We start from the raw sequence: 14962 nt of genomic DNA, 5'->3' as shown, positions 1-14962 counted from the left end.
AGGCCTGGTATGCTGCAGTTCCTGGGGTCGAAAAGAGTCGGACATGATTGAGCATCTGAACTGAACTGAAGGTAGAAGGTGGTAGGAGGATCTAGAGAGTTTCACAACTCTGAATGGGGCAAAACAAAAAGAACTAAAGAATGAAGTCCCCTCACTCCCAAAAATGATCCAAATAACTGGTTACAGAAAAAGAAAGTTTCACTCAGTATCAGAAACTCACTTACCCTAACTCAAGACTAAGAGTTGAACCACAAATTCTAATTTGGGATTAACTGTATAGACGAAAGAATGAAGTGTGACTTCCTGAGGCATGCAGATTCTGATCATCTTCCCAAAGTATGTAATTTATGGAAGAATTTCATTAAAAGCAATATCAAGACAGTACTGATGGGTATCAAAATCACAAATGGAGTCTCCTTATTCGTAATTCTTGGAGTGTATGGATGTGAATGCATTCGTGTTAGAGTGAGGACGGAGATTGTATGCTTATAGGTCACGTGTCTATATGTGTATATTAGGCCTTTTGTGGCAGCAGCCTAGGAGCCATTTCTTTCTTAGCCACTTCCCTTACCTACTATCCTCTCACTATTTTCAGTGCCATACCTGGAGCCCAAGGTTTGCACTCCACAGACCACAGTCACTCAGGGAGAAGAGAGTTGTGGGTGGTATTGCCTGTGGAGGCTACAGAAAAGTAAGATCACTAACACAGATCACGGAAATTCTGAAATATTTCCAAAGAGCTTTGGTTCCTCTCATCCTACTCTTCTTCACCTTGTTACAGCCCTCTGAGGTAAATAGGATAGGGACTTTAATTTTATTTTAGTGAGGAGGCTACTGAAGCCCAAAGAAGCTAAAAGCTTGTTCAAAGTGCCACAGCAAACCAGTCCTACTTTATACACCAGTTGGCAGTTAAGAAATATAATATCTATCATCCAGTTTTTTTTTTTTAAACTGGACTAGACCAAGTTAGAGAGACTTCTAAAAGTGCTAGGGAACTGCCCTTTGGGCCAGTGTTTCACAAAGACAGGTCAGAATGGATGGTAGATAATGAGATATAGAAATTATATTAATCCTAAACTTCCCATACCCTTTAGTGAGCAGTTCAAGTGACTGCCTACACTAAGAAAAATTTCCAGAGAACCTAAAGAGTGGATTTATATTTGTATTAACTCCTATCTATTTTTCTTCTGTCTCACTTACCTGTTCTCCTAGAGGCTTTTTCTTCCATCACTAATTATCCGACACACGACTCTTGCATTTAGACCCCCAAAGCAGGTCCAGAGGGTGGCATCAAACAGGGAGTCTGGAGGTGCTTGTTGATTCTCTGGGAAGGCTGGGAAGTACCCTTGGTAAGAGGGGCAGTGTACCCGCTGTTGAAATATCAGCTGTTGTAGTTGCCAAAGAAGTTCCTGAGTCATCCGGAGCCTTTTCTCTTCAGGCCAATCCCGAAGGTCAGAACTAATATTAACAAGCAACTGCAGAATGGGGAAATGAAAACCAGCAATGGAAAGAGGCAAGATCTGGATTTCTTTAGGGCTGTTTCATATTGGTCTTCAGTGCAAATTGACATGATCCCTTACTGGAAAGTGATTTGGCAATATGAAGTAAGAGCAATACAAATGTTCATTTCCTTTGTCCTAATTATTCCACCCTTGGGACTCAATCCTAAGCTTATAACCATCAAAACATGAAGAAGTTTAAAGCACCAACATTTTAATTTTAATTGCAAGACTATTTTCTGATGGCAACAACCTTTAAGTCCATCAGAGGGAATGTAACCTTTTAAGTCCTCCAAGAGGAAAAGCAGATCTTTAGGTCTTTTTTGCAGACATTGAGAGTGATGGTTGGAATTCTGGGGGAAAAGTAATTATACTGCAATTCTGGGTAAGGAACCTAAGGATGCAAAGTTATACTTTCCCCTGGATATTGGGCACGTCTATTATCTCTATTCTTATGTTCTCAGAAAACAAGTCACTAACCTGCTGATGCTCTTGCTTGTTCATTCATTCAGCAAACATTTATTAACTCCTATTAGGTGTTGTGTGCTATATTAGGGGATGGGACTAATGAGATGAATCAGACATAGTCATTGCTCTCAAGCTGCTGGCAGCCTAGTGATGGAAATAGAAATCAGTGGTAGCTGTGCATTGTAAGTGCTGTGACAGAATGGACGATAGGGTGGTGTGGGGGCCCAGAGAAAAAGTAGTGCATGGGTGATTATTTAAAAAAAAAAAACAACTTACTCAGGAAAGTATTCCTTGAGCTGATTAAGATAGGGATTGAATCTTGGCTCTACTACTTCTGTGATACTAATTCAAATTCACTGAACCTCTCTTATTTAGCCTTAATGTCCCTTACAAAGTTGCTCTGACAAGGAAGTGAGATAAATGCATATGGAAGAGCCTTGGGTTATATTGGGAGACAGTGCTGCTCTGGAACATGGATAATCCTCTTAAATTCTCTAGGTCTTGATTTTAATCATCTGAGAAATGAAAAGAAAGTACTTGTCAGGTCGCATCCTAGGGATGCTATAAAGTCAAAGAAAGATGATGGCTACAGGGTGGGCTGGATAAAACTTCCCCATCTCCCTCTCCCAGCCCAATAAAGCCAGAGGCCCTCTCCTAAGTCTTACTCCATTAGGGTGCTTTCTCCCCCTCATTTTCCCCATGGTTTATTCAAAAGGTTCAATACTATTTTGCAGCCTGCCTCCAATATATTTTGATATCTTCCCATATAAATGCACATAGAACATTTCATTATCCTCTCCTCTTAAAAAAAATTATTTTATGTTGGAGTATAGTTGATTTGTAATATTGTCTTAGCTTCAGGTGTATAACAAAGTACAGCATATACATACATCTATTCTTTTTCAGATTGTTTTCTCATATAGGTTATTACAGAGTATTGAGTAGAGTTTTTTGTGCTTTACAGTAGGTCCTTGTTGATTCTCTATTTTATATATTATAGTGTGTATATGCTTTTTTAAAATTGAGGTAAAATTTGAGTGCTCAGTCGTGACTCTTTGCGACCCCTTGACCTGTAGCTTGCCAGGCTCCCCTGTCCATGGGATTGTCCCAGCAAGAATACTGGAGTAGGTTGCCACTCTCTCCTCCAGGAGATCTTCCCAACCTAGGGATCAAACGCATGTCTCCTATGTCTCCTGCACTGCAGGTAAATTCTCTACCGATGAGTCACTGGGGAAGCCCAAGGTAACATTTGCACAACATAAAATTAACAATTTTAAAGTGTACGATTCAGTGGGATTTAGTACAGTTTGCCATGATTTAATTTATGTGAAAAATCAAAAATAGATAAACACAGAGGGACAGAAAGCAAATTGATGGCATCCAGGTGCTCGTGGTGAAGGGCATAGGGACTAACTGCTTAATGGGTATGTGTTTCCCTTTAGGTGATGTTTTGGAACTAGGAAGAGGTGATGGTTCCTCATTCCTTTTATTATTATTTTTCATTATGGTAAAATATACATAGCATAGACTTTCCTGGTGGCTCAGATGGTAAAGCGTCTGCCTACAATGTGGAAGACCCAGGTTAGATCCCTGGGTCTGGAAGATCCTCTGGAAAAGGAAATAGCAACCCACTCCAGTACTCTTGCCTGGAAAATCCCACGGACGGAGGAGCCTGGCGGGCTACAGTCCATGGGGTCACAAAGAGTTGGACACAACTGAGCACGCATGTGCTCACACACCCACCCAACCCCCCACCAAACACACATATATTTCACCGTATATATGTACCATAATTTCTTTTTTTAAATTTTATTTTATTTTTAAACTTTACAATATTGTATTAGTTTTGCCAAACATCGAAATGAATCCGCCACAGGTATACCCGTGCTCCCCATCCTGAACCCTCCTCCCTCCTCCCTCCCCATACCCTCCCTCTGGGCCATCCCAGTGCATCAGCCCCAAGCATCCAGCATCATGCATCGAACCTGGACTGGCGATTTGTCTCATACATGATATTACACGTTTCAATGCCATTCTCGCAAATCTCCCCACCCTCTCCCTCTCCCACAGAGTCCACAAGACTGATCTATACATCAGTGTCTCTTTATCTGTTGATGGATATCTACATCATATCCACCACCAAACACACACAATATGTGATGGATATCTACCCCCCACCAAACACACACATATTTCACTGTACATATGTACCATAATTTCTTTATCTGTTGATGGATATCTACATTCTTCCACGTCTTAGCTATTGTAAATAGTGCTGCAATGAACGTTGGGGTACATGTGTCTTTTAAAATTGTGGTTTTTTCAGGGTATATGCCCTGTACCAGGATTGCTGGGTCATATGGTATGGGTCATATGGTCATGGGTCAACTTTATTCCTAGTTTTTAAAGAAATCTTCAGTGTTCTCCACAGAGGCTGTATGAACTTACATTCCCACTGACAGTGCAGGAGGATTCCCCTTTCTCACACCCTCTCTAGTATTTGTTTGTAGAGTTGTTTTTTTTTTTTTTATGATGGCCATTCTGACCAGTATGAGGTGACACCTCATTCTAGTTTTGATTTGCATTTCTCTAATAATAAGAAATGTTGAGCATTTTCTCATGTGTTTATTAGCCATCTATATGTCTCTGAAAAACTGTCTGTTTAGGTTTTCTGCCCATTTTTTGATTGTTTGTTTTTCTGATATTGAACTGCATGAGCCACTTGCTTATTTTGGAGATTAATCCTTTGTCAGTTGTTTCATTTGCTATTATTTTCTCCCACTCTGAGGGTTGTCTTTTCATTTTGTTTATGGTTTGCTTTGCAAAAGCTTTTAAGTTTAATTAGGTTCCATTTGTTTATTTTTGCTTTTATTTCCATTACTCTAGGAGCTGGGTCATAGAGGATCTTGCTGTGATTTATGTCCAAGAGAGTTCTGCCTATGTTTTCCTTAAGAGTTTTACAGTTTCAGGCCTTACAATTAAGTCTTTAATCCATTTTAAGTTTATTTTTGTGATGGTATCAGGAAGTGTTTTAATTTCATTTTTTTACAGTTAGCTGTCCATTTTCCCAGTACCACTTATTGAAGAGACTGTCTTTACTCCATTGTGTATTCTTGCCTACTTTGTTAAAGATAAGGTGCTCATAGGTGTATGGGTTTATCTCTGGGATTTCTACCTTGCTCCACTGGTCTATATTTCTGTCTCAACATGCTTACTTTCTTTTTTTACTTTTGGACAAAGGGGGCAAGACCATACAGTGGAAAAAAGACAGTCTCTTTAGCAAGTGGTGCTGGGAAAACTGGACAACCTCATGTAAATAAATGAAGTTAGGACACTCCCTTATACCATATACAAAAATAAATTCAAAATGGCTTACAGAGTTAAATATAAGGCATGACACAATAAAACTCCTAGAAAAGAACACAGGTAAAACATTCTCTGACATAAATCCTGATAATATATTCTTAGATCAGTCTTCGAAGGCAAAAAAATAAAGCAAATAAACAAATGGGATCTAATCCAACTTAAATGCTTTTGCACAACAAAGGAAACCAAAAGGAAAAGACAACCTATAGACTGGGAGAAAGTAATTGCAAACAATTACCAACAAGTGCTTAAATTTCCAAAATCTAGAGCCTTTCTTACTGCTCAGGCCTCCAGCCACAAAGCTCCCTTTGCTCAGTCTGGCTTCCGCGTTTACACGCTGGGTTATACCAGATACTCCCAGCTCCCCACGTCAAAGCCTTCCGGGTACGGTCTGAACAGCAGGGGCGGAGGTTTTGGTCGCTGCGTGGTTCCGCTTGCTGCGCGGTTCCGCTTAAGGCTCTGCCACTTGAATAGTGGTGAAATCTCATTTGTAAGCAATCAAAAGCACCAAAGGGACTTTTGAGCAGAGTAGAAACGCAATCAGACTCAGGCACGCGAGCTAGTGTTGGGTGGTAGGAGAAGCCCAACCCGTGCCCTTTCTCTCATTATTCATTTCCCCTAGGGGAGACCGAACACACCTTCCCCATCAGCTTCCGCTCCTCCTACCAATGAAAACTGAAGAGCTTGAAGTCCCGCCCCACGTACGTCCGACCGTTTAGGCGGGCACTCACTAGAAAGCCTGCGCAAATACGCGCGCGCGCGCGGGAGGCCCAGGCCTGCAGGACTTGGGAGTTTCCAGTGTTTCCCCTAGCCGCCTGCGTTGGGGGCGGGCTTAAAGACATTGTAATTAGTTGTCGACATGTTGCGCTTGGTGAGCTGGAACATCAATGGGATCCGGAGCCCCTTGCAAGGGGTGAGATGCGAGGAGCCCAGCAGCTGCAGCGCCATGGCTATGGGGCGCATTTTGGACAAGCTGGATGCAGACATCGTCTGTCTTCAGGAGACCAAAGTAACCAGTGAGCGCTCAAGAATTTAGGACCCCATACCGTACTTTCCCCTTTCTGCTAACTTTTGCCCCCTGCTCCATATACTTCACTTTCCCATTTCTCTAGTCTTAGAATCCTCCCCTTAGAGCCAATTCGGAATCCCGTTCTCCCCTCTCTGTTTCACGCTCTAGCTAGATCTTCTAATTCCCACATTATCTCCTGGCCTCAGCGAAATCAAATTCTCTCCCCTTTGCAATTTCCATTTTGTTTCACATCCCGATTCTTACTCATTCTCCTACCCCAGCTAAGTCCCCCGAATTTGCTTCCCCTACACACTTTCCATCTCCCACTCCCAAGTCAGATTCCCCCAATTTCCCTTTTCTGCCCCCAGTCCATATCCTTTAATTCCCACCCCATCTTCTCTCCCAGTTTAGATTCCCTAATTTCCTCCTTTTTAAACTTCTATCTAAAGTCACCAGATCCCCTTATCTCTACCCCCTGTTTCCTCCCCAGCTGAGTGCTCAGTTGCTAAGTCGTGTCTGACTCTCTGCAACCCCATGGACTGTAGCCCCAGGCTCCTCTGTCCAAGGGATTCTCCAGACTAGAATACCGGAGTGGGTTGCCATTTCCTTCTCCAGAGAGCCTCTCATTCCTACTTCATGTCCACCCCTAAGCGTAGACTCTGGTAATTCCCTGCACACACAATGCCTCCACCCCCCTGCCCCACAGCTCAGTCCCCTGATTCCTTCCCTCTCCCACTCACCCACCTTTAAGACCAGTTACCTACTTTCCTGCATCCTCTGTTCAAATCTTCCAATTCCCTCTCTCTCCTACCTCCTGCTCAGATTGCCAGTCTTCTCTCCCATATAACCATTTCTCACCCCCAACTTCCTCCAGTCACCTAGCCTTTTCCCACCTAATTCTTCACCTCCCATTAGGTAGTCTTCCCCTTTCTTGTAATTCTGGTATCAGTTTCCTCTATCGTCCCCACCTTTCTAACTTCTCTAATCATAGATACTTAATTTTCCCTTCCCACCCTGGCTCTGATGTGTGCAAGGAATTAGCCTACAGCTATAATTCCAGGCCTTTCTAGTTTGATATCTGATGTAATCTTACATCTTTTTTTCCCCCAGGGGATGTGCTGACAGAGCCCCTGGCTATCATTGAGGGCTACAACTCCTATTTCAGCTTCAGCCGTAACCGCAGTGGCTATTCTGGTAAATGGGTCTTTCTAGGGACTTTAAAGTGATGAGGGCAGATGGAAAAGGGTTTTCAATATTTAATGAGAAGGCAGTAATAAATGTAGGCTTTTATCTACAGAGATAAAGCCACATCAGATTATATGAAGGATATTTTTTTGTATAATATTGGATTGCAAAAGCACAATAGTGGTGGTTAGTTATGTGAGCTCTGGAGCCTGACTGCCTGAGTTTGAATCCTAGCTCACTTCTAGCTGTGTACCCTCTGGCTAGCTATTTAACTTTTTTTATACTTAAAGTTCCTCACTTGGAAAAGGGGGATAATGTGTACTTCTTAGGGCTGTTGCAAGAACTGAACTTATTAGTTCATATGATAATAGTAATAGCTAGCATTTTCTGAGCAGCTACCATGTAAAGCACTTAGAATATTAGCTGTTATTAATCTGTATCTTTTCAAGATGAAGGAACTGAGACCCAGGGTTTGAGTAGACTTGCCCCAGGTATCCATGGACCTTGAATTGGGAGAGTTAACAAGAGAGCTATGCTTGATGAAGATGAGCATATGACCTGTGCAGGGGCAAAAGGCTGTGCAACAGGGTGTTGACTGCCAGGCCCGCTCAGTCTCCAGTACCCTCTCTGTCTCCAGGTGTAGCCACTTTCTGTAAGGACAGTGCTACCCCAGTGGCTGCTGAAGAAGGCCTGAGTGGCCTGCTTTCCACTCAGAATGGGGATGTGGGTTGCTATGGAAACATGGATGACTTCACCCAAGAGGAACTTCGAGCTCTGGATAGTGAGGGCCGGGCCCTCCTCACACAACACAAAATCTGGTAATAGTCCACATCCCCCTGTCACCCATCATTGCTAGTTCAACTCTGTGAATGTGGTGGTTCTAAGGCTTGCCTTATAAACATACATTCACCATTGGAAAACTTCCTAAACTTGCCATTCCTGGACTTTAGTCCTGGCTTAGCTACCTAGTTTGTAACCCTGAACAAATTGTATTCTTCTCTGAGTTTTGAGTTCTCTGTCCCTGCTTGGGGCTGAAGTGGGAGGGAGCCTGGTTGGGAGGCCTAACTCTTTTTATTACCACAGGTGCCTCAAAAGCAAGTTAGCCAACCTTGAACTTACTGCCCCAGATTGCTCTCCTTCTGTGTCCTATCTTTGTGAATGGCAGCACCGTTACTTGGTTTACCTGTGTGTCATCATAGTATAGTCAATCCTCAAGTCCTGTGTATGCCAGCTCATTCATGTTTCTCTATCCCTTTCCTTTATTTTCATCCCATAGACAACCTTGAGTGGAAGTCACATGGTGTGGGAAGGGGAAGGGTGGCTTGCAAGTGATTCCTTTTTGATGGTCTGTTTCTCTTCTTCCCAGCACATGGGAAGGGAAGGAGAAGACCTTGACCCTAATCAACGTGTACTGCCCCCATGCGGACCCTGGGAAGCCTGAGCGACTCACCTTTAAGATGCGCTTCTATCGCTTGCTGCAGATCCGAGCAGAAGCTCTCCTGGCAGCTGGCAGGTACTGGAAGCCTGTGCAGCAAGGCTTCCTTGAGCTTGTCCTTGGTGCCCAGTCCTGTGTCAGGACCCATTGGGAGGGATGTGGGATCTTTGTATTTTGAATTCATTCACAGCCTATTTGTAGACATCAGCATGCCCAAGAGAATAGGCTCTGCTGTTTAAGAGCTTGTGAGGACCAAATAAAGTGATACAGACATGAGTTTTGTACTCAAATACCTCTGGTCACATATCCGGGCTCCTCCTTTTACTCACTATGAGCCCAAAAGCTAGTCCTGCCTCTGTTTTCTCTTTTGTAAAATAAGTATATAAAACCCTGAAAGTGAAAGTCACTCAGTCATGTCATTCTCTTTGCTACCCCATGGACTATACAGTCTATGGAATTCTCCAGGTCAGAATACCTGAGTAGGTGGCTGTTCCCTTCTCTAGGGGATCTTCCCAACCCAGGGATTGAACCCAGGTTTCCTGCATTGCAGGCAGATTCTTTACCACCTGAGCCACCAGGGAAGCCCAAGAATACTGGAGTGGGTAGCCTATCCCTTCTCTAGTGGATCTTCTTGACCCAGGAATCGAACCGGGGTCTCCTGCATTGCAGGTGGATTATTTACCAGCTGAGCTACCAGAGAAGCCCTATATGGACCCCTACCTCAGAAAAGTTTTAAGGGTGAAATAAGAGGAAGGCAACATACTTAGAACAAATGAAAAGTCTTGTCCCAGAGGACAGAAAAGTGAGGTTGGGTTGGAATAATCAAGAGATGCTTCCTAGAGGGAATGGTACCTGAGCTCATCTTTGAAGGATCAGAAAGATGCCATTTGGTAGAGATCAGTGAGACAATCATGTCAAACAAGAAACAGTTTTACCTTTGGAGATCTGAATTGGATTGGTCATTTGTAAAAGGCATCAAGGTTATAGTGAAATTGGAGAGGTGGACTACTATGAGTTGCTGTTGGCTCCCATCTTCACGTCTATGTGGCAGGTGGCAGATCTTGGGCCCAGGAGACAGTAGATGGGCCAGGACTGCTGCTTCCCTTTCTTGACATTCATTTTATGTTTTTCAGCCATGTTATCATTCTGGGTGATCTGAATACAGCCCACCGCCCCATTGATCACTGGGATGCAGTCAACATGGTAAGGTTCCCGTTAGGCCTTTGATCTCACTCCTGACTGATTCTGTTGAGCCAATCAGTGCTGTTTTTTGGTTCAGTGGCAAGTGTCCTTCGTGAAAAAGCAGAGCTTAGTTTGAAATTCTATTCTCAAAGCACTGAGGATTACGCTGTGGACTCATTTATCAGTCATTTCTGACTATTGGCCCCCCAGATCTCTCAGCATGGTTGGCTATGGACACATGACAAGTCAATTATAGAATGGTGTCTGGACTTCAGGGGAGATATCTTAAAATGGCTGAGTCTTAAAAGATGAGTAGAAAAGAACTTGGGGGTGGAGTGGAGAGCAAACCATTCTGGCATGATGAGCAAAGGCTGCAAGGTGAGAATTTGGCTGGTGTGCATTAGGAACTACAAGTTCCCTTCTTATTAGGGGATGACAGGGAAGGAAGGTGGGTAGCAGAGGACGGGGCTAGAGAGTTCCAGTCAGATTTTGAGGGCCTCGAACTCCACATTATCTGGATCATTTCCCTAATAGAGTATGTTTCCTGCTCACGAATCTTTAATACCTCCCAGTTACCTTGCAGACATGCAGAGAAAATACCCAGGCCTGGCATTCAAGGCTCTTCTGTGTCTGTGCTCAGTCTTTTATTCCCATCCTCAGCACCCCTTCACACTCCATCCACTCCACCTAGGTTTTCTCCTCTCTGCCCATTGCAAAAGTTGTTCTCATTTTGGCTTTTCTCACTGTTCTCTGAATTGGTGGTCATCCCCTCCCTTCTGACTTTTCTTATATGAACCCCTCATCTCTGAGTCCCTCTAGGCCAATGATTCTCAGCCTCTGAAAGCACATTAGAATAAGTAGCTTTACATAAATATCAATACCCTCATGCAACCCTAGACCAATTAAGTCAGAATCTATTGGGTGTGAGGCCAGGGTAGCAGTATGTTTTAAAAACTCCCAGGCTGATTCTATTGTATATTCAGTCTTGAGAACCACTGTGCTAGAATCTTCAAGTCAGTTCTCAAAGAAGAGGCCGTAGGAAGATTCCTTGATTAGTTTGCAGAAGAGCCACAGGACATAGATGTGTCTCCCAATGGGGAAAATGAGCAGAAATGAGATAATTAGAGACTGGTGATGGTCATGATGGGGAAGGAAGTGTACACTACAAACTGAAAGCCGTCAGTCCTCCCTACCTTATTCCTCGTCAGGTATTTACTTAATCTGTTCTTCCTACTTCCTGTGATAGTGTCATACACCTTTATGTGTTCTCTTCTTAGTTCAGAAATACCCTAGATCTCTTGAGTGCACTTCATGTGTTCTTTTTTTTCCCAACAAAAAAGAATAATACCAGATGACATGACAAACACAATCTTTCCAAAATAGCAGAATATGTCCACTTCCCACAAGACCAGCTATTCTAGTCTTATCCTCCCTAAATGGTACCATCCATCCTCTTGGTTGCTCCAACCAGAAGCCAGGGAATCATGTTAGTATTGTCCTTCTCTACCCTCCCTTTTCCCATTCAGTTGGCCAGTGAGTACTGTTGATTCTAGCTCCAAATCATCTCTTAATTTCATTTTGTCTCCTCTGACACCACCCTAGTCTAAGTAACCATCATATCTTGCTGATGTGGACTATGATAGTCATCTCCTGTTGGTACTCTGGCCCACAGTCTCATTGCCCCTCCAGTCTTCTGGGTACACTGTTCCCTCCCTCTACAGGCCCATTGCATAAGTTGTTCTCTCAATTTGTAACACCTTCTGCCTGGGTTATTGTTGCTCAATCTTCACTTCTCAGTGCCAGATCACTTGCTAAAAGAAAGCCTTGTTGGTCCCCAAGACTAGATCAAGGTCCCACTTTGTCACTCATATCACACCTGGCACATAATCAGTGTTCTTTGAACATTTGTTGCATTGAATGGATGAGTAAATGGATTGGGTGGATGATGAATTAGGAATCAGAGCCAAAGGAAGTATTCAGACGTGAATCCCTTGAGCCCCTCAAATACCAAAATAGTACTAAAGGATTTACATGAAAAGGCAACAGTCTTAACTTCTAACTGTAGCCCAACTTCCTGGAGGTAACCATTCTACACATCTTATTTTCCATTCTCTTGGTGAGCAATTCTGGGAATTGCTTTGATTAACCAACAGGAAGCTTTCAGGCCCGGGATTTATGGCCCAGTGCAAGGTAGATGTAGCTTGATGCAGAAGTAAAAAGAAGCATGAGCTTTTAAATCAGTAAGGAGGCAAAGTGCAAAGTCCGGAACAGCTCTGCCAGTTCCGGACAGTATGACCTTGAGCATTCTTCTTTGGAACAGCCACATTTTCTTATCTGTAAAATGCAGCAGTTAGTCCCTTACAGTTCTAGGCATCTAGTTCTGCCTATTTCTTTGTCCTCTTCCCTTTTCCCCAGGAATGCTTTGAAGAGGACCCAGGGCGCAAGTGGATGGATGGTTTGCTCAGTAACCTGGGGTGCGAGAGTGGCTCCCACATGGGACCCTTCATCGATAGCTACCGCTGCTTCCAGCCAAAGCAGAAGGGGGCCTTCACCTGTTGGTCAACAGTCAGTGGTGCCCGTCATTTGAACTATGGCTCCCGGCTTGACTACGTGTTGGGGGATAGGACCCTGGTCATAGACACCTTTCAGTCTTCCTTCTTGCTGCCTGAGGTGATGGGCTCTGATCACTGCCCTGTGGGTGCAGTCTTAAGCGTGTCCTCTGTGCCAGCAAAACAGTGCCCACCTCTGTGCACCTGCTTCCTCCCTGAGTTTGCAGGTACCCAACTCAAGATCCTACGATTCCTGGTTCACTTCAAACAAGATCCTGTGTTCAAGCAGTCAGCACTTCAGCCCAGCAATCAAACACAGGTACACATGCGCCAAAACAAAGCCCGTGTGCGCTCAACTAGGTCCCGGCCAAGTAAAACTGGCTCCAGTAGAGGCCAAAAAAACCTGATGAGCTACTTCCAGCCATCCTCCAGTGGCCCCCAAACTTCTAACTTGGATCTTCCTAGCCTGGGCACCCTTATAACCCCAAAGACCTCAGAAGAGGACGTGATGGCCAATGTGGTGGAGGGGCAGGCCAAGGCTTCAGAGGCCAAGGATGAAAAGGAGATACGGACCTCATTCTGGAAGTCTCTGCTGGGGGGACCCTCGCCCATGCCCCTCTGTGGGGGACACAGGGAGCCATGTGTAATGCGAACTGTAAAGAAGCCAGGACCCAACCTGGGCCGCCACTTCTACATGTGTGCCAGGCCCCAGGGTCCTCCCACTGACCCCTCTTCCCGCTGCAATTTCTTCCTCTGGAGCAGGCCCAGCTGAATCACCCCAGGCCTAAAGATGTCTGACATAATCAACCTTGTATGGTCTGAGGCCAACTTCCTCCTAAGCTGCCTCCTCCTTCCTCAAGACCTCCTTTCTTCCTCCTCTTTCTCCTCTTCCTCTTCCACCTTCCTCAAGGACCCTTCCCCTTTTCTCTTTTTTTCTTCCTCCAAAGCCTCCTTTTTTCTCTTTTCTTCCTGCTTAGTTCCTCCTCATTGGTGAGCTTCTTGTGCCTTAATGCTTGTGACCCAGTCCCCTACCCCACTTCCCACCTTCCTTTCAGAAGTACACCAGAAGCAGTTGCCCTAAGAAGTTGTAATTTTAAACCCCTTCCTACCTTGCTGGAAAATGTATCTGTGCCTAAATAAAGTCCATGTCTTTGTTGTAGTGCACCATGTCATATGGACATTTTGGATGTGCCCCATAAAGTTGAGTTAGAGATGTTATCTTAGTCCTGGGTTTGAACTCCTAAGGAGAAGGGTTGAAGGAGGAGTGGTGCTCACCATAAAGGTGCTCTGTTCAGTTGAGGTTTCCTGTACTGCTGAGGTTGGGTCATCAAGGGAAATGGGTATGGTGGGACAGAAAGCTCAGGTGGGCTGTGTGAAAGTGTTAATCACTCAGTCATGTCTGACTCTTTGTGACCCCATGGACTGTAGCCTGCCAGGCTCTTCTGTCCATGGGATTCTCCAAGCAGAATACTGTAGTGGGTTGCTGTTGCCTTCTCCAGGGGATCTTCCTGACCCAATGATTGAACTTGGGTCTCTTGCATTGGCAGGTGGATTCTTGACAGTCATCAGGGAAGCCCCGGGCTGTGTAGCTTTAAACCAATGTTTCCCAACTGATATGTCTCACAGCTGCCACAAATGTGTTAAAGGGTGGAAAGAAATGGATCCCTCACACCTAGAGTTGCCAGACAGGACCAGGAATTAATTGCATAAGTATTAGGAAAGATTGCCTCCTAAGCAGGAAATATTAATTCACCCAAGTGTGCCATGCATGTGTTTTCAGTGTGTTATGACCTAGAGAGGTTGGGAACCTTGCCTTGAACAAGTTGCTTGCTATAGCCAAGCCTCTTTCCCACCTTGGGAAATAGAACTGATAAGTACTGTTCTATAAGGTACTGTGGAAAGGAAAGAGGATAATGGATTGAGGAGAATATCCATTCTCTTTGTTGGAAAATACCTTCAAGCTTTTGGGGAACCACTCCTTTCCTCCAGGCAGATTGATTTGGGCTGATTCCATCTCCTTGCTTCAGGGGCTACCTGGGGCCAAAGTTTTCATGTCTACAAATGAAGAGTCAATCTCTGGATTTTTGGTGAAACCATGGGGAAAGAGCCATTTAATATAAATCTTCCAAGTGTCCTGGCTCTTTGTACAACTCACTGTGTAGTTTTTGGCCTCTCCCTCTCTGAATCTCAGTAAAATGGGATGGTCAGATCAACGGGTGATTGGTGGTTTCCTCATGGCTCTGCCACTTGTCTGAGGGAGACAGGTATA

General features: G+C 44.3%; 2 protein-coding genes across 12 annotated transcripts in view; one reads left to right on the top strand and one right to left on the bottom strand.

Annotated features, from left to right (window-relative positions):
• Positions 1–1420, bottom strand: part of PFKFB1 (6-phosphofructo-2-kinase/fructose-2,6-biphosphatase 1) — a 105566-nt gene extending 104146 nt beyond the window's left edge. For 3 of the 8 annotated variants that reach the window (XM_086388533.1, XM_086388535.1, XM_086388542.1), the window contains exon 1: positions 1201–1420. Coding sequence is in view for 2 of the 8 variants with exons in the window: in XM_086388536.1 (XP_086244662.1) it covers positions 1201–1228 (28 nt within the window). In the remaining 6 variants the exon portion in view is untranslated. Of the gene's footprint in view, positions 1–603; positions 682–1200 lie in introns of all 8 variants that reach the window. The other 5 variants (XM_086388536.1, XM_086388539.1, XM_086388540.1 and 2 more) reach the window with 4 other exon arrangements.
• Positions 1421–6050: 4630 nt separating this feature from the next.
• The window catches only part of APEX2 (apurinic/apyrimidinic endodeoxyribonuclease 2), a 48453-nt gene continuing 39541 nt past the window's right edge, over positions 6051–14962 (top strand). Inside the window, exons 1-6 of one of the 4 annotated variants that reach the window (XM_086388530.1) lie at positions 6051–6342; positions 7453–7536; positions 8165–8345; positions 8894–9040; positions 10096–10165; positions 12560–13857. In XM_086388530.1, coding sequence (XP_086244656.1) covers positions 6252–6342; positions 7453–7536; positions 8165–8345; positions 8894–9040; positions 10096–10165; positions 12560–13465 — 1479 coding nt within the window. In that variant the 5' untranslated portion in view covers positions 6051–6251 and the 3' untranslated portion in view covers positions 13466–13857. Of the gene's footprint in view, positions 6350–7452; positions 7537–8164; positions 8346–8893; positions 9041–10095; positions 10166–12559; positions 13858–14962 lie in introns of those variants that run through there. The other 3 variants (XM_086388529.1, XM_086388531.1, XM_086388532.1) reach the window with 3 other exon arrangements.

Source organism: Bos grunniens, chromosome X (assembly GCF_055505025.1).
Source record: "Bos grunniens cultivar Pamir isolate PY7600 chromosome X, Bosgru_T2T1.0, whole genome shotgun sequence".
NCBI lineage: Eukaryota > Metazoa > Chordata > Mammalia > Artiodactyla > Bovidae > Bos > Bos grunniens.
The sequence above is the reverse complement of the archived record's forward strand: the minus strand, read 5'-3'. Positions and strand labels throughout refer to the sequence as shown.